This window comes from Barbus barbus, assembly GCF_936440315.1.
Source record: "Barbus barbus genome assembly, chromosome: 50".
Lineage (NCBI taxonomy): Eukaryota > Metazoa > Chordata > Actinopteri > Cypriniformes > Cyprinidae > Barbus > Barbus barbus.
Window position 1 is genome coordinate 10,848,768 of NC_136728.1, and position 20,318 is coordinate 10,869,085.

The 20,318-nt window shown below is 34.6% G+C and overlaps 1 protein-coding gene across 1 annotated transcript in view; it reads left to right on the forward strand.

Moving 5' to 3' along the window:
• The window catches only part of LOC306868033 (membrane-associated guanylate kinase, WW and PDZ domain-containing protein 2-like), a gene marked incomplete at its 5' end in the record, with an annotated part of 105,228 nt that overhangs the window by 20,683 nt on the left and 64,227 nt on the right, over positions 1 to 20,318 (forward strand). The window contains one exon of the mRNA XM_079414014.1: positions 2,390 to 2,506. Coding sequence (XP_079270140.1) covers positions 2,390 to 2,506 — 117 coding nt within the window. The remainder of the gene's footprint in view (positions 1 to 2,389; positions 2,507 to 20,318) is intronic.

Below are 20,318 nucleotides of genomic sequence, written 5' to 3' on the forward strand. Positions count from 1 at the left end.
CTAATGCTAAGTAATACATGTTGTATAAGGGATTTCATGAAGTGCCTGAGAGGCTTGAAAACAAACATAATTTGTAAGGACCTAAGAGTGAACCTTGTGGAACTCCGCTTATTCAAGCATACCATTATGCATTCAAACCAACAACTTTATCTAGTGTAGACGCATTTAAAAAAAAAGTACATATATATTTATACAGTGGTTGCCAAAATGATTAGAACACTAATATTTTCACTAGCTAAAAAATTATTTTTCACTTATTTTTATCTTTTGCAGTAGTGTGTCAGTAGGAAATACCAGCAGGGTTTCCGCGGGGTCTTAAAAAGTTTTAAATTTAGTTGTATCAAATTTAAGGCCTTAAAAAGTCTTAAATTGTACAAGAAAGTCTTAATTATTATTTCAAGAGGTCTTAAATTTGGAGACGGAAAGACCAGTATTGCGATATGGCTGAATGTGACGATTAAACTTCAAAAGGTGATTTCATTTAATAAACATGAGCTTTGCAAGTTCAAAGTCCGATACTGCGGAGATTTGTGTACTGCCTTTACCGGAAAAACCGTTGTATTTCATCCAAACGCGACACTTGCTTGGCAGAGAACGAATCTACCATAGGTTAAACTAGTGCGCGTAGAGACACGTTTTAGACACCATATTTCCTGCTTTTGCTCTATTTCTCCAACAAAAATAATTCCAAACACAGTCACAGCACTGTTTTGCGTCTCTGAGCAACATGATGGTGATTCGTTCCTGAATGAATCAACCGTTTAAATGATTCGGTTCAATCCATTTCCAGATACATTTAAAGTATCTTAATTTTTTTAAATAATTTCAAACATCAGTTTTCAACGTTTTAGGTTTCAAATATCAAAACATTATTTATGCATTTGTAACTGCAGGTTAGCATTCTGTGTCCCTCTGAGCTGCGTTAAAGTGTGTGTAAATACATTTAAATGCCACTTCAGATGCTTTGCAAAGATAAATTTTGTTGATACTGATTTCATTTCCTTGGTAATAGCCCAAATGCAAGAATTTGACTCAAAAGATGATGCACACTTTTAGAAAAAATGGCTTAAAGGTAAAAATGCCCATAAAACTTATTGGAAAAGATAAATTTCTATCACTGCTGTGAACTGACCACACAGAATATGAAGAATATGAAAAAATTCAGGAGTCAGCTGTCCATGGTAATCTTTAAGATACCAGCAGAATAACACACTCAGCAAAATATCATCTAATTATTGTTATCGATAATACCCCAGAAAATATCAAGATATAATTTTTTGTCAATTTCTCACACCCCTAATTCGTAATTGTTAAAATCAATATAATTAATACTTTTGATTTTAAACCATTTCTTAAAAATGGTTTAAAGGCTAAAATGTTAAGTTTATCATTTTATAAAACTTTTTGTTTTTGTGAAAACTTGTATCTGTAAATTATGCTTTTGACAGTCGTTTTACAGTTTAATATGGTACTATAGACATTGCCCTACCCTGCTCATATGGTATTAATTTTATTTGAGCAGGTCTTAAATTTGAGCTTAAAAATCCTGCAGAAACCCTGTATCAGTTTACATTTCCAAACATTCATTTTGCCATCCAGTGAGATTTTTGTTTGCACAAGGAGGCTGACAACAACCAGTGCTCCACACAGAGACCTGATCTGATCATCATCCAGTCTGTCTGGAATGACATGAAAAAACAGAACAAACTGAGGCAGACTAAATCCAGAAGAACTGTGGCAACGTCTCCAAGATGCTTCAAGAAACCTACCTGCAAAGCTACCTGAAAAACTATGTCCAAGTGCACCGAGGGCAAAATCTGCTTTAAACGCAAAGGATGGCCACACCAAATGTTGATTTAATTTAGTTAATAGAAGTTAATTGATAAAGAAAATCTATTTATGACATTAGTTTTTGACAGCATCCTCATTTTACAGCATTTTTACATAAGTGCTTAAAACTTTTAGCAGTACTGTAGCTTTGCAGGGAGGTTTCTTGAAGCATCTTGGAGACGTTGCCACAGTTCTTCTGGATTTAGTCTGTCTCAGTTTGTTCTGTTTCTTCATGTCATTCCAGACAGACTGGATGATGATCAGATCAGATCTCTGTGTGGAGCACTGGCTGTTGTCAGACTCAGATTCTGCAAACAAAAATCTCATTGGATTATTACAATTAATGGCCAAATGAATTTTTATTGTTATTTATTGTGTTATTTATTATATGCTACCTAACCATACTCTACAAGGCTGTACACCCTGTCAGCAACTGAGAAGAAAATATAATGAGGGGGAGCTACACACTTTAACTTCATTAAAAAAATGTGTGGGTGTCTCAGGTTCTGCATTTACCAGTTAACTTACTTTTTTTTTTTTTTTAATTTACCTTTTTCAGGAGGTGTTGTGGATAAAGATCTCCGGCATTATCTCAACCTACGGTTCCAGAAGGGTTCAGTGGACCACGAGCTTCAACAAATAATACGTGACAACCTCTACCTCCGGACTGTGCCGTGTGAGTAACCTCTACATATACATTCATATAGTTTGGGTTTCTTAGCATTGGTCTTTTTCATATCCATAAGTATGGTGTACAAAATCCTGATGAGGAACTTCAAGTGGAACCTACAAAATGAGGAACCGGTTCCACATTGTCCTTACCAGGTGTGATGTAGTAACACTAAGTTTTATGCAACAACTTACATGTATTAATGGAACTTTTGTTTGTCATTTTGGAAAGAGAGTGAGGACGGACTCTCCAAACCTGCCAGCAGATCTGTGAGGGAAGGTAGTTACAGCTAAAACGAACCAACCTGTAATATTGTGGAAGTTGTTATTGTTGTGTGGGGGTTATGGGAGAAACATGGAGACAAACCCTCCCTGATATGTCTGGGTACTATCTCAATGTATGATGCAACCAGATAGAAAGAACAGATATGGCTTATTTTGGTTTAAAGCTCTATGAATGGGGTTTTACTCCGTCAGATATAATAGGAAAAATTGTCAGCTTCTAGTTAGAGGTAAATGACAGGAATGTTAGCAGTGTTTCGAAATCATATGCAACAAATTTGACTTGTACCTCAGTTTGTAAAAACAAACATAAATGTGTTGACAGTAATGCACTGAGACCTCTGTGGAGATAATGTACAGTGCTTACAGTGCTGATAAAAAGTGCAATCATAACTTGTATTTAGCCTAGATTATTTCTTATAAGTCTCTCAGTAGTCCACATATTTGGACTAGATTGATGCTGTCAGTCCCAAATGCTTGACAGTTTAAAGGAATTGTGACATACAAGGTTGTGGTGCAATTTTGCCGGCTAGCAGAGGCTAGCTAGGTAGTGGTCGCTAATGTTAGCTAGCTGCCTGACTAGCCACCTGCTTGATGTTAGTTATTATGGCTTGTTTTAGGACAGTAAAACCTTCTATCGGTTACAATATTTGTTTTGTTTTCAGTTTAATTTAAGAAGGAATTGTATAAGAAACATATTTTGATGAACCTTGACACTGCCTTTACAAATATGAATGATTAATAAGCAGCAAATTAGTAGTTTATTGAGGCAAAAGGCGTAGTTAATGGTTTGTAATAGCGAGAATGGACCTTAAAATAAAGTGTGACCAAATGAACTGTGGTTTTACTACAAATAAAACCAGAAAACCATGATTACTATAGTTAAACCATGGTAACAACAAATTAACCATGGTTTTCTAACACTAACCATATTTTAACCATTGTACTGTATTTGTAGTGAAACTGTGGTTATATGAATGGTAATCAGTACGCCAAAAAAGCATGGTTGCTACCATGATATAATAAAACCATGGACATTTTCATAAGGGTGGAAAAGTTGACAGTAAATGCTTTGCTATTTTGGTTCACAGTTTGAACCTAATAGTTAAGATTTTTTGTTTATTTTGAGCCACATGGTAACATTTATTAGCTAACATTAGTTAATACAATAACTAACATTGTCAAAACATTTGTGACAGTATTTATTAATATTGTTGTAAAAATACAACTGCCAGCTCATAGCCTCTGTTAAATAATATTAATATGTACATCTCTTGATTTCAATAATGTAATGTGTGTGTGTGTGTGTGATAAAATATGTATATATAGACTTTAACATTCTGTATAGACAGATCTATTAAACTAGTCTTTATTCCCTCAAAACAAAAACAACTGGTGACAGCGATGCTTGGGACAACTCTGGATGTATACTCTCCTCGTCTGTTCACTTGTTCTTCCTTTCCTTTCCTCTGTCTCTCGCGCTCCCTCTCTTCCTCAGCCTAGGGTTTCCAAGGCAACCACCATTTCCTCTCCAGGCTTGCCTGCTGATGTTTCCCCCTCCCCCTCAATAGTGGTGCACAAACACATCACAATCACCAACCGGCTGGATGAAATGATGCCTTTGATTTATGCCTGTGCAGCGCAGTCATGAGCGTGTATTTCTGGAGCTATTTCTCCCATACTGAGAGTCATTAGTGTAACTGAACAGCTTGCTATGAGATGTTTCGGAGGCTGGATTGAAAGAGACAAGACAAGACAAAGCGATGTTAAGCTGTTCATTTGTCTCGTGAATGTTAAAGCAGAGGAGGAGAGTTAGAACATGACCTAGGTAACTGAATGTGATCGTGCTGCTTTATAATCAAACTCTATCTGGCATGTTTTTAATAGTTTAACAGTCCCACAGGGAAGAAGAGAGAGATGGGTGCTGTCGGAGCATTATTACACTATATGGTGCTTTCCAACTGGTATAGATCACAGTTCTCTTCCATTTCGGTGCAGAAAATTGTTCTTCACAGTTAGTTTTCGAGCTCTTCACTCTACGCAATGTCTTGCCATTGAACCGGATGTGCCAGTGCCTGATTTTAGGATGCAGTGATGCAACAGTTTAGGCTTGTGTAGCTTGGAGGGTTTGTGTTCACATTCAGAATCAAATGCTGCTGGTCATCGTCATCACACAAGGTGTAACTACAGACCGTTCGATATGTGATGTGTAACTTCACTCTCAGCTGGAGTGCACTGCACTGACAGGGCTCATTTCACAAGTGTCTGCACTGTCACTAGTTGCCACACATACACACACACACACACACACTTGGTAATTTCATAACTGGGTTTATGGAACAGTCTTTACCATTTACTATTCATGGAATGCGTGCTTGTCTGTGTGAAATTATATCAGCTTTTGTGTTTTTTAATTTAGATTTTAGATTGTGCTTAAGCTGTTAGACAATTTGCATAGTAAATTTCTCTTGGGAAAGTGCAGATAAATCAGACAGTTTTTTTAAAGATGCTGAAAACTATTGCTATAGAAAACAAACTTTGTGTCTGTATGTGTATACACACACATACACAAATACACACATGTACATATATTTTAACATGTATATATTTTATATATATATATATATATATATATATATATATGTGTGTGTGTATATGTATGTGTATATACTATATATATATATATATATATATATATATATATATATATATATATATATATAATATATACATGTTAAAATATATGTACATGTGTGTATTTGTGTATGTGTGTGTATACACATACACAATGTATTCACAGACGAAGTCATGCAGTTCATGACAGACAGATCATTAACGGCCGGTCTATGTGGTAATGCAGGACATCCAAACGCTCGCCTATTATTCATCAACCTCAAATATGGCTTATCATCTGAAATATGTAAGTATTAGCAACTTTACATGGCTGCTCAATCTAATGTTAACCTAGAGAAATGTGCGCTATAGTGTCTGTGCAGAGTGTGAAGCTAAACAGTAGCTCACTGCAGGACAGATGGAGGCGCTGGAGCGGTCACTTACTCATAAAATACTCCGTCATTTTTGCTCATACAAATAAGAGTAATACATCTTTCGAATCTGTAAAGACTCTACGTTTATTTGCATGTACTCACAATAACAACAAAATGCGCTTTTGTAAAATAATGAAAGCAAACAGGATGGCCTTTCTGCCGTCTCCATTTCTGTGAACTTGAGCGTGAAACTCTGTGTATATCTTTGCCTTACAGACATTAAAAATATATCTATAGAGAGTGAAATGTCTGCTTTCAAATGAACCAATTCAAATGGAAAACAAATTCTCAGATTATGTAATCCGTATGAAACACACATACTGCGGAGATGACGAGTCAGTGTCGCCGACTTCATCCCTTAAACCGAAAACAAAGAAAGCACTAGTTCATCAAATTATTAAAATGTTAATCCGGTCTCTTTACTGTTTTTCCCTTGACAAATTTATAATCTTTACTTCTGATGGTGCGCTGTGGCAAGCTTTATGCGTGTGCTTGAGGCTTGAGTTTATTAGGCAATGTAGGCAATTAAAGGCTCATTATAATGATTTAAATGGTTTATTAATAAACGTGCGATTAGTTGACTAATGCTTCAAATGAACGACTACTAGTCAACCAGAAAAATTAGTCGAGGGCAGCCCTTGTGAATTGTATGGATATATATATATATATATATATATATATATATATATATATATATATATATATATATATATATATATATATATATATATATATATATAGTTAAATATATGTATTTTTTTCTTTCAGTTTTTCTTTGAGGTTATTAATTGATTGGACTGCCAAAAGTTAAGACATTTTTAAATAACATTGAATTAAAAATGCTAAATAACCACATTTATTTCTAAAACTGGAACTGGAAGACACTCACTTGCATCATGAAGTCATGTGACAGCAGTGTAGCATATTTCAAATGCTATTTTTATACAGTAGCAGCTACTACATGCTGGTTTGTAAATAGTTTTTACTCACTTTTCCCTCTCTAATTAATGCCCTTTTGGATAAATCAGAATACATATCCATTTTAAGTACCAGTAAAATTGAAAACCCTTTTATTTGAGCTCAAGGGACTGCCGGTTTCATTTCTCACAACACCACTTCACTTGTAATTTCACATGACATATGACAATAGGCAACGAGCCCCCTCTCCACGCTCCGATTCTCTCGTTTTTCACTGTTTCTCTTCTGCATCAGCTGTTATTTCCACCAACCAAACAGTGACAGTGCAAAATCATGCTTTGGTCTCACTTGAGGCTATGGCACTGTCGGATCATGTCCGTCACTTTGATGAGCGGACGACAGAATTCATCACGAAAGGGCCTGTCCTTCCGCAGGGCAGTCGGAGCCCTGTATTGTACAATTAGACTTTCATATTCGTTCCTCGTATCTTCTACATTCAGCCAAATGCAATTGTTGCGTCCCTCTGGTAGCACGCGCCTACTGCTTAGCAAAACCCTATTAGTATCTGTCAGCCATCAACCACTGATATATAATCATTTTAGACAGTTAGCTGTTTGTGAGGTGCATTGACGGAAGACGAACAGACATTTGTGTGACTGTAACAGAGGACACGAGTTATTTTGATGGTTTTAGAGCTGGTGAGAAGATGATCTATTTCCTGTACATGTTTCTAAGGCTCTTTCACATGCATCATGACTTTGTTTTCCAATGCAATGAACTCTATGGATTGTAGGTCAACTGTTGTATCGCAAAGCTTAAATTTCAGCTTTCGACTTTGACTCTGTTTGCACTGACCTTTTCTTAAACCGCATTCTGTGTTATTCATGCAAGAATTGCATGTGGTTTAAGCACAGTATGATGAAGATTACTACTAAAATAGCCTTTTTAGGACCAATATCATACTGATAATTATATTTTTATATTTAAACATCCAACATTGAGTTTATAGAGCCCATTTTGTGTGTTTGTCTTTTTGTGTGTGTGTGTGTGTGTGTGTGTGTGTGTATATATATATATATATATATATATGTGTTTTTTTATTGTTATTGTATAACATTAAAGATTAGCATTATTATTACTAAAATGTAATTATTCCAATATTATTCCCATTCTAAATAAACAATATTTAGCTTTTTTTTTTATTGTAGATTACTACGTTATATATGACCCTGGACCACAAAATTAGTCATAATTAGCATTGGTATATTTGTAGCAATAGCCAACAATACATTGTATGGGTCAAAATGATCGATTTTCTGTTTATGCCAAAAATCATTAAGTAAAGATCATGTTCTGTCAAGATATTTAGTAAATATCCTACCATAAATATATAAAAACTTAATTTTTGATTGGTAATATGCATGGCTAAGAACTTAATTTAAAGGTTATTTTCTCAATATTTTGATTTCTTTGCACCCTCAGATTCCAGATTTTCTAATAGTTTTATCTTGGCCAAATATCGTCCGATCCTAACAAACCGTACACCAAAGGAAAGCTTCTTTATTCAGCTTTCAGATGTATTTCAAGAAATTGACCCTTATGACTGGTTTTGTTGTCCAGGGTCACATATGTATATTATATGTATATTCTATATAATTATATATGTATTTTTTGATCAGTATCATACTGATATTGAAATTTTTATAAGCATCCATGATCCAACATTGAGTATACAGAACACATTGAAATGGGTAATTGTTCTATTTTTTTTTTATTATTATTAAACAGTGGTTTGCTGAACAAATTGCTCTTTCTTTAAATAAATTCAATTATAATTCAAATTTTCCTAAAGATTAAAATCTGCCTCAGCTTCTGCTCTAAACTACAGGGAGCCCTTTTACATTACTATGAGGTTATAATTAACAACAGAGCCTAAACTTAAATTTAATTACTATTTATTTTTAAATATAATAATCAACACTCAACTTAAAAATTGTATGCAAACATGTAAATTGCACATAATACACTTTTTCAATTAACTTCTAAATTATAAAAGCTGATGACTTGTCAGAGGTAAATGAAATGCTACTTGAAATTATGTTTGCAGTTGAAACACTGATCGATTGATTACATGAATGTTTATTTTGCGTTAAAACTAGTAGTAAAGAGGAAGGGATGATCGCGCTCCGCTAAGGTGTTTATACAGCGATCTGTCACGCCACATCAAAGAGCGCCAAAATGGTATTTATTGTTTAAATTTCCTGAAAAAAAAGGACATAATTTGAAAGATGAGACTATTTGTTCGGTACAGATGCATACTGAATCGAAAGACTCCAAATTTTTCAGTACGAATAATACATATGCCGTTACAACTCTAATATAGTTTTATTTTTGTCACAATAATAGCTACATTATCATTACACTTCAAAAATTAAAAGTATGAAACATTTCTTTCTTTCTTTGCTTATTTCTAGATGTAATGCTGTGCATATCAACAGATGTAAGCTTCTTCACTTGTGCTGTTTGATCCTTTTCTTTTAGTTAGTTGTAGGATTGTTGCGAGACTCCTCCTGATAAACTATGTATGAATGTCTCACTTTGAAAAATGGTTTGGCATTATGTATTCAGTTTTTGCTTGAATGAATCTTTAAACAAATCATCACAACTCATATAAAGTGAACGTTTTGATTGTAGTGCCTAAAAAGTGTTGACACTTTCAGAGTGTCTGTTCTTCAGGGGAGAGTTATATAGCAGTGCAGAGAGTCATTATGCATGCTGCAGGTGTTCACCGCCGTACTGTCAGGTGGACAAAATACAGGGCTGTAGATCCCACTGAGAGACACTTGAGACTGAAAATTGACATCTCCAGGACGCAGAGACAAACCTGTTGTATAATCAGCAATGAGAGGGAAATGGACAATTTCAAGCTGCATATTGATCTTATTTTTATTAAAGTCAAATTTTAATTGGTGAACTGGAGATGATATTGGGATCACTGTTACACCTGAAGGCACAGTTTCATGTGCTTGCACACACAGTTCATTGCGCAGACAACTGTAAACACATATTTGCACCAGACCAGCGACTGAAGCGGTGAGGTGTGCTTGATCCAACCGTGAGCCTCCGATTTTTCCCTGCCTCTTCAAAGCTTCATAATATGAACAAGCAGGACGTCTGACTCATCCATTCCTGAATCATTGCCTCCATTTTTACTGTCTGAATAGTTTGAAATCATCTTTAAACCAACAGCTGGCCTCATTAAGACTGATTCTACGCTCACGAGTAAGTGGACGTTTCTTGTGAACGTCAAAGGAGGATTTAAAGATGAGTGTGGTGAAAGAATGTCAAACGATCAATATTTTCATCCGAGACTGAAATGGTAGATTGCCGATCTGCTTAGACTTTCACAAAAGCTTTTGTTTGAGGTTGCTCTTCGCTTAATAAACCAAACCACACAAAACAGTAGCACTCTTTAGGCTACATGGCTCCAGATCATTGATTTGATTTCTTGAAAACAGTGTTTTGATGCGATAATAAGCCTGAGCTGCAGATTGTTGAGGTGTTCACAGATAAAAGGAAGTATTTGTATGGCTTTTTGTAGTAAAGAAGACTGGAGTCAGTGTGGGTGAACAGGCTAGGCTATAAACAACATATGGCCTGTAGTTAAATCAAATGGCCTGTTCTTATTTAAAATGTATTATCATAAATTTAATCAAATAAATTATGTACATGAAAAATTATTATATTTAAAAAAATACACATTACTTAGAATATTTATCTATTTATTGAATTTATTCACAGTAATACACTTTTACATTTTATAAAAAAAAAATAATTGCATGAATGGACTAAGAAGAATATGGTCCATTTAAATAGATTCATCACAAATATATTAATTTGTGAAAATGTCATTTATTTATTTACATGTAGTTAAATGTGTGTTTAACTAAGAGATTTCAAACTATTTAATCCATGTTTTATTTGTTCATTTTGAAAGTTAATCCACATTTAAAACAGTTTTTTTTTAAAATTCAGGTTTAAAAAATAAATTAAATAACAATAAAATACATTTTTATTAAAATAGACAAAATAATAGACATTTGTTTAATGTTTTACTTATTTGGTGTATTAAGTTATTTATTCACTATTATTTTTTAAGTTACATAAATATTTAACTACATATTAGATACTATATTACAACTATAATGTAATATAGTTTAGATCAGGGGTGTCAAACTGGGTGTGTTTAATTAGGGTTGCATCTAAACTCTGCAGGGCTCCGGCCCTCCAGGAACTGAGTTTGACACCCTTGGTTTAGATCAAAATTATATATCAATATTTGTATTATTAACATTTTTAATTGAATTAAAGGGGACCTATTATGCCCCTTTTTACAAGATGTAAAATAAGTCTCTGATGTCCCCAGATCAGATATGTGAAGTTTGAGCTCAAAGTACCTCACAGATAAACTTTTAAAGCTTGTTAAAATTGCCACTTTTTGAGCCCAAACGCGCTGATTTTGTGTATGTTGCTTTAAATGCAAATGAGCTGTTGCTCCCAGAGAAGAGAGCGGAGCTTCAAGAGCTCAAACTCTGGTATTAGCAGTGCTAGTCTTTACAAATAAACATTTCACTATTAGTACAAGCCTGTTATCTTTGCAGAAAACATACCTTGTTTCAAAGTCAGTCATCTGATTATACTGTGCATAATTAATTTTCGTTTTTGAATTACACAGACTGGGAGCACGGCGAGATAAAATAAAAACATTACTGGTCTCATGCTATCACAAACTTTATAAGTCCCACTTCTGATTATGAGCTCGACAACTTCAAAAGATCGACTCACATTGCTTTCATATGCAACTTTTAACTACCACATTCCTATTTAACATCATTCTGGCAGCACTTGAAGGCAGCATCAGTGAAAACAGGCAGAGACAAGGATAGCTGTAGCAAGTATGAATGAATGAGGCATTTTATATAGTGCTTTTATTGTGTATTGCTATACACCCAAAGCGCTTTACAATCATGAGGGGGGGGGGGGGGGGGGGGTCTCTCCTCGACCACCACCAGTGTGCAGCATCCACTTGGATGATGCGACGGCAGCCACAGGACAACGGCACCAGTGCACTCACCACACACCAGCTACAGGTGGAGAGGAGAGAGAGTGATAGAGCCAATCAAGTATATGGGGATTATTAGGAGGCCATGATAGACAAGGGCCAGTGGAGGGAATTTGGCCAGGACACCAGGACAAGTAGCCTTACAGAGTGTCAAGAAGCTCTTTCAGAAGGGCAATTTGGAAAACAAACGCGTGATACTTTGTCTGGAGCTGACGTTTGCGCACAAAGCGTTGGTATCGATTCCTAAACGTATGGTACGTTACCGATTTTTTTCCTGGATATTTCCTGAATATGAAATTTAACCACAGTGTCCTTGGCTCAGATAGAGGGAGATTATGGCGACTCCTGTGTTCATTAGTGCATCCCAAAACACAACACTTTTTTTTTAGACTTTAGATTTTTTAACATAGGCTGGTTGTTTTCACACACTGCAGCCACAAAACTGTGTTCAAATATCTTATAAAAGTGATTTTTGCATAATAGGTCCCTTTTAAAACCCAATCCAGCTCATGAGGAACATCTATAACAGTATGTGAGAGATCTTGTGTTGGTATGTCATATTGATTATTTTGTTCGTTCCTGGGTTTATTTAATGTGCTGTACTAAAAAATGGATGACGGAGCATCAAAAGCCTCTGTGTCTGCCACTTGTTTCCTCAGATGGGCTTTGATGTGCTCATAGACTCCAGCTGTTTGATTGACAGTCTTGTTCGCGCTTGTAATGCTGGAAGAGCAATTGTAGCAATTGTAGTATCATTACTGGATGATGTCCTTTGATGTTTGAGGGAGTTGACCAGTCAAATAACTACGCGTTTCAGCAAAAACAGCCTTCTTCAGGACACACATCAATCACAGGTATTTTTAAACTGGTGTTAATTAATGAATCATCAAAAACAGCTGGTTAATATGTAGGTGTGGTTAAGACTAGCTTCTTAGTACAAAAAAAATGAGGGAGAGAAATTTTTTTTTATAAAAATAAATACAATACGAGGGGAAATAAATAAATAAGTGTAGGCAAGGCAAGTTTATTTATATAGTACTTTTCATACACAGTGGTAATTCAAAGTGCTTTACATAAAAGTAAGTGAAATATTTCTAACTGACTCGGTCCTAATAATCTGAGTGGTCTGTTAGGTTAATATTCAGTGAGCATATCTGCAGTGTATTTAGGTCCTAGGCCATTGAGTGATTTATAAACGAGTAAAAGTATTTTAAAATCAATCCTAATTCTTGCAATGTTTTTGAGATGATAGTATGCTGATTTAGTTACTGCTTTGACATGCCTACTAAAACTAAGGTCTCCAGAATCACCCCAAGATTTTTGACTTGATTTTTAGTTGTTTGACCCCTAGAGTCAAGGTATGCATTCACCTAGTCTCAGCCTCAGACATCACGCCCACGGACCGTTAGCTAAACGTCTGATGCATATGGCACACTTTTCTGGAAACACTTCAGGAATGTCGAAGTCGTCATCTGACTGGTTGAATTAAACCGGATTTCCGGGAGACGCGTGTTTATTTTTGGTCTGCCGGGAAACAAAGATGACGTGGCGCCAAACCCTCTCACGAAAGAAGAAAGCCGTCGTGTTTACAAATGTGATGACGAATGCTTATCAGAGTCAACTAAACGCTGGATTTTCAAAAGTATGTGAAATATTTAAAGTTTGCTGCATTGAAACTTTAAAATACATCCGAGAGTTTCACACACATCATTATTGTTTTACTGTTATTGTGGTGACATTTCCACATCCCTGAAACGTGACGCTAAAAGTAAACAAACTATGATTGGTTGTTTGACATGTCGGTCAAACGGCCTCATGGGCGGACCTTGGCCAATGAACGCGGCCATCTATTCCAGACCTTCAGCCGTCAGTCTGAAGGTCTGGCTACGCGAGACTAGCATTCACCTTGAGAACTTCATCTTTGTTTCCAAATGCAATAACTTCAGTTTTCTCTTTGTTTAACTGAATAAAGTTCTGGCACATCCAACTGTTAATTTCATCAATGCATTGGCCGAGGGAGTCAATGGGGCTATAGTCATTTGGAGATAAGGCTAGGTAAATTTGGGTATCATCAGCATAGCTGTGATAGGCAATTTGGTTCTTTCTCATTATTTGACTTAGTGGTAGCATATACAAGCTAAACAAGAGCGGTGCAAGAATTGAGCCTTGTGGGACTCCGCATGTCATGAACGTCCACTTAGACTTATGCGCTCCTATACTCAAATAATAACCTCTCCCTTCTAAGTATGACCTGATCCATTTGAGTACCATCCCAAAAAGCCAGGTATAGGTTTTCCAGGTATAGGTGTAGGTATAAAATTATACATCATCAATAGTGCAAATTACAAAAATGGTAAAAAAAAATATTTATTTTTTTTCTTTCTTTTTTTATATATATATATATATGTATGTATTTCCCCTTGTTTTTAATTTTTTTTATACTAAGAAAGTGAAAGTGACGTGACATACGGCCAAGTATGGTGACCCAGTTCAAACAGCTTTACATGTCTATTAATTTGTGAGAAAGATTCATTAATTAACACCAGTTTAAGAAATAAGAATAACTGTTTGAGCAATTGATGTTTGTCCTGAAGAAGGCTGTTTTTGCCGAAACGCGTAGATCTACTTTGAACTATTTTGTAATAATTTAAACATTAAAGGCTTTTTATCTTACCACGTGATTGCTTTGGAAGTATTTCGTCTATATAATTATTTTTTTTACCTCCACCACATCCACTGAGCACCAGTGGCTTTATAAAGACACCCGTGTAGCACTCTCTGCTTCTGTTTCTTGTAGAAAATAAAACATATTGGAAATGTACCATTAACCTATTTACTAACAGTATTTTGTAGAATTGTTTTTTATGAAGCAACTTGCAATGCAGTTGTTTGATAAATGACGTTTGACAATCCAGATTTACTGAGTTAGGCAGTTTATGACTATACTTTTGAGTTGGGTTTAATAAGGAGTGCTATTTAAAATCACGTAGGAATTAATCAATTGAATAATTCAAACAAAAATGAAAATAAATAATAAAATCACCAGAGATTAATAGACATTTTTATTTAACCACATTTTAAGATGTGAATTAAGCAGTTGTAAATTCTATAAATAAAACATAGAAATTGATAATTTTCATAAATCAAACAAAAATGTAAGAAAATAATCTTTCTCACAAATTAATAGACATGTAAAGCTGTTTGATTTTAACATTTTGTTAATATTAAAAATAAAATAATAAATTAATAAATGATTTCGAATTTTACCAATAAATAAAGCATGAATTATGTAAATTTGTTTGTCATTTTTCATAAATATTCCGTTTTTTTTATTTTACATTTAACCACATTTTAAAGCATGAATTTAAATGTTTGTTAAATTAACAAATAAAACACAAATAAAAGTGTTTGAAATATATATAATATGTAAGTAAATATGTATGTAAATGTAAAGAAAATCTTTAAAATATTGAATAAACCATTTAAATCTTGCATTAAAACACATTTCTTTAGGTAGCTTTTACTTAAGTTTTTATATTAATTTGATATGATTCATATTTTTAATTGTTTTGAATGCATGTTTCCTCTTTTGCTTATTTTATAATTTTTATATGGTGTATTTGGTGTTTTATTTGTTTATGAACATTTGTATACTAACATTTAAAGGCACTATAGCAAATAAAGATTACTACTATTATTATTATTATTATTATATAAATGTCTATTAGTTTGTCAGTTTTAATAAAAAAAATATTTTGTTACATCAAAATACATTTTAAATTGAATTAAAGTAATGAAACAATTCAAACAAAAATGTGAATAAATAAATAAATCACTTTTTCACAAATTAATAGAGTTGTTAGGCTATATGTAATTTAAATTTATTATTAATTTAAGTCTATTAATAAATTATTTTGTGTAATTAAAAGATTAATTTATATTTTATTTACTACATTTCAAAATGATAAGTCAGGCAGTTTTAAATATGCCTATTTATTTACCTTTGTGTTTGAATTATTAAATGGGTGACTTATTTCTTTGTTACATTAAAGTGACACTTCTAGTCTTCCTCATATGCATTCGGTTCTGTGTTGAATAATCATCAACTGAATGTCAATGTAATTCCTTTCGTGTAAATCAAATTCCATGTTGTCAGGGTTTGTAATAATTCTTAAAGGAAACTCCAGAAAGATTTTACAGCTATTTTGAAAAGAATATAGAAGCCTAGAAATCAGTCAGTATAGAGTCAGTTGAAATCCCTGCTTCTGTAGCTACACTAAACCGGTTTATCGGAAACCCTCCCACTGCTTCTCTGGAGTTTGTTGGATTTTCTGTGGAAAAAAAAAAAAACAACAACCTTGTTTGCCCACTTTGAGATCTCCCCCAGTTTGCAGAGATTCCAGCTTCCGGCAAAAGTCGATTACATAACATCCGTGCTGTTTACAGATGACTCACGGTAGAGACACTGAGAGCGTTTGGAGCTGTCGTCACTGCTTCACTTCATACATACACGGGAAATCAGGGCAATAAAGCGTCCTGTTATGATGATGTGACATCCTAAATATCAAGAACGAGCGACCTCGGAGTCTAAGCAAGCGCTCTTCAATGCAAACTCTCAGCATTGAGCTTGTCAGAGCCGAAGCGGTTTATGCCTGTGCTGGGTGACAGAATGAAAGTCTTAAATGGCCTTTCAGTCCAACAGGGGCTCCTTCTCTCTCCCGACGTCACCCTGATGTATGAGTCTCCTCATCCTCCGTGGCAGCCAGGCAGTGCACTCAGTTAGTGATGGGACGCTGTGATACAGCCAATAGACACTGGTGCTCGATCTGGTCAACCGAGGCATAAATCAAAATGAAGGCATTGAGGTTTGGAATTATTTACGCCTTTTTGAATGTATATGAGATGGAGACTATACATTCTTGTTTTGCACGAGAGGTGAATAAAAGGTGAAATGAAATAGGTTTTGAAGAATCTGAGGGTTTTTTCTTGCATTCTAGTTTGTGGTTTATCAGCTTTCACACAGTATGGCGGCGTAGATTGATACTCATCAACTCGACGTTTATTATACAATTACAGTACATAAGGACCTACTTATGTTTTAACACATGATCTTTAAAATCTTTAAAAATCTTATTTTGAAAGTCTTTCTATGTAATTGGTCTTCTTGTGATCTTGTTTGTTTTTCCTCACTGTAGACTAAGACAAAAATATAGATTTTTATATATATATATATATATATATGTTTTTTTGCAGTGTCGCACTAACAGCATGACAAAAGCATGACAGTGTTAGCACAGTTAGTAGCTCGCTGCCACGTCTGACCCTCTGTTTTAAAGCCCTGGGTTGAACTGATTCTCTGACGCACAAATATTCCTAAAGCGCTCTCTGTTTACTGCTACCCTTCAAGCGCTTCTCTCACAGGTCAGCACATGAACATGAGAAGATCAGTTATACAAGACTGCCATGATGGATGTGAAAGCCAACAGAAAGGGGATTTAACTCTGATTTGTTGATCACCAATTTGTGACCTGCTGGTTGGGCTGAGTAAATGTATTGATTTTCAGATTAATCAATTCCATTTGATCCAGTTGAATTGCACCTCAAAATAACAGTTGACCATTAATCACAATAAATCATTAATCATTAATAATAATAATAATAAAAATGTTCTTAAGTTGTTTTCTAATATAATATTAATAATAAATGGCATAGTTTTTTTTATTTGATTAGTGTTATTATTGTAAATAGTAACACTAATAATAATTATTAATAACTTTGAAAAAGATCTTATTAATTTACTATTTAATTCATTTATAAAATTTGTTTTTTTTTTGTTTTGTTTTTTCAAAGGTCAACTTTATTTTAGTATCATTGAGATACTATTATAGCTTTTGTTTTTACATTTTGCATTTTTATCTTTTTTTAGTTCAAGTTTTAGTAATTTTGTTGTTTAGTAATTTTGTTTTTGACATTTTTAATAGTTTTCATTTTTATTTAAGTTTTAGTTATTTTAGTATGTCAAGTTAAACTACATTAAAATGAGAAATGTTTTTATTTTTGACCATTAGCTCAAAATGTTTAGGAAAATTTGAAAGATTTAAAAAAAAAAAAAAAAATTATTATTATTTTTTTAAATGTTTTTTTATTTCCAGTAACAAATTATTAATTAATTAATTTCTTATTATGGTTTTAATTTTAGTTTCTGTTTTTTTTTCTATAATGGCACTGGTTAGGATCCCATCGTGGTGTTGATTTCTGCTGAACAATCTAAATATATAGACATTTGATCAGCTTTTGAATAAATTTTTAGATAAAACTGAGTTGATATCAATTGATATCAACACTTTATGAGTCAGAATTTAAATGAATATGGAAATCAGTTTGGATACCCAGTGCTTCTCTTAGTGCCAAGTTATAATGCTTTTGGTTGCTACTTCATTAGGAGTTTTTTAGTCACTTGTAAGTTTCCTCCTCCAAGTGAAGGTTGACCTTATTTTCCTTGGTTTCTAAGGGCATTTGATGGCATTCAATCCATTACAGTTCACCTACGATGTGATGAATCACAGGTTTAATCACTCAGAAGCAGCGTTTCAATGTATAGCCATGCTTGAAGGGCCTTTTCCTGCATCGTGTTCAAAAGCGCAGTGCCTCCTGTTTGCTACTAAATCCCCTGGGTTGTCCCCTATAGGCTCATTCACTCCAGTGCACCCGTATCTCACATATGCCTTCACCTCTACTCACCCTGAGAGCTGTTTACCTCCACTCAGACATTAGCGATTCAGCGCACAGAGCAGCACCAGGCTTCAAGGTTGGACTGACCGCAGATTAGAGGGAACACGACCCCCCTGTCACGAGTGTCAGAGAGGCTGCAGGCCATTACAGGCAAATTTCAGGCCTTCAGCCCGGCACTCATCGCCTCAAGTGCTTCCACAGATGCTACACAAGGGTAGGGCTTCGGTGTCAGCCTTCATCCAGCTTCAACCTGCACAGAGTCATTTGTGCTGACTGGAAATACATTTCAACGCTCGATTCTCACATTAGTTTACCTGTGTCACCTTCTTTGACTTCTCAGATCTCTCTGCTGTTTGGTGGGGCAGTGCTTTTTTATCTTTTGATGTTTGGTCTGTTGTTCATTCAAATTAGCTACTAACAGTTTTATTTGCAAGGATGTTATACTTTAGTCCTGTCCCAAACTCAACTCAATTTTACTGTCAGGCTGCTCTATAGATGTATATTAATGACAAAAATCTCTGATATATAATTCCCAAAAATACACTAAATTGCATTAAATTGTTGCATTTTAGTGGTGCAGTTTAAAATGTTTGTGTATTTTCACAGTGAATATTTCGATGTAAAAAAAAAATCACACTGCATTTTGTCATTAAAAATTCAGCAATTAGTAATAACTTTTCAAAATTCAGTTATTCAGGAATTATATATATAAAGTTATTATATTATTATATATATATATAATTATTAAAAAATAATTGTTCAATTATAATATAATGTAAATATATAATGTAATGTAAAAATATAATGTAAACAAGTAATTGACTGTCATTATAAATATAGAAATAAATATTATGTTAATGTATTAGAAGCTGTTGCCACCTAGACACACTCCTTTTCTCTAGCGAATTAACTATAGTGCATTTTTTCTGTTAATGGTGAATATAGATTTGGGAAAGAGCATTTGGTTTGGGTTTATTTTGCTGCATCACAGATCAGTCTTCTTGGTGAATATGGTTTCTGTACACTGTTGTTTATATGAGGCTTGTCTGCGTCTGTCTGGAGTATCAGTTATCAGGGCTTTGTTTAGCAGGTGGGAATGGCACTCGCAATCCAAGTGATCCAAAGAGATGCCGCTGACGACTTTAATGCAGAGGATTCCTGAGGAGATGAATGGAGACAGCGAGAGAGGCTAAGAATGAGCTGCTGTGGCTCATAACTATGAAGTAAAGCCAGAGCAGAGGTGCCTTTTGTATCCTTGCGGTTGATTTGTTTTGACAGGGAATTGAAACAGGACCGTGGAGCCTCTGCAAGTGCCCGAAACAGTCGCACCTGAAAGATTGTTTCACATGGGAAGGTGAAGCTGATATAAGGAGGTAATCAAGCAGAGAAATGAAAACAGGTAAAGCTGGACGCAATTTTCTCTCATCATTCCTCATAATCACATCAGCCATAATCGCATGAGATTGAGCGGAGAGAGAGAGAGAGAAACTAAGCCAGTTTCTATTCCCTGTTATAATCAGATTTACCCCAAGGATGTATTTAATCAGGGCTCTTCAGGTAGTCATCTGAACAGATGCATTAGCCGAGACAGATCAGCGCCCACCTCAGGCTGATTATGCCATTTTTTCTTCGATATATTTTGTAATATAAAAGCTCTTTGAGGTGAAGTGTATAATTTCTTTTCCACTAGCAGCACCCAAAGAAAAGAAAAATTACTG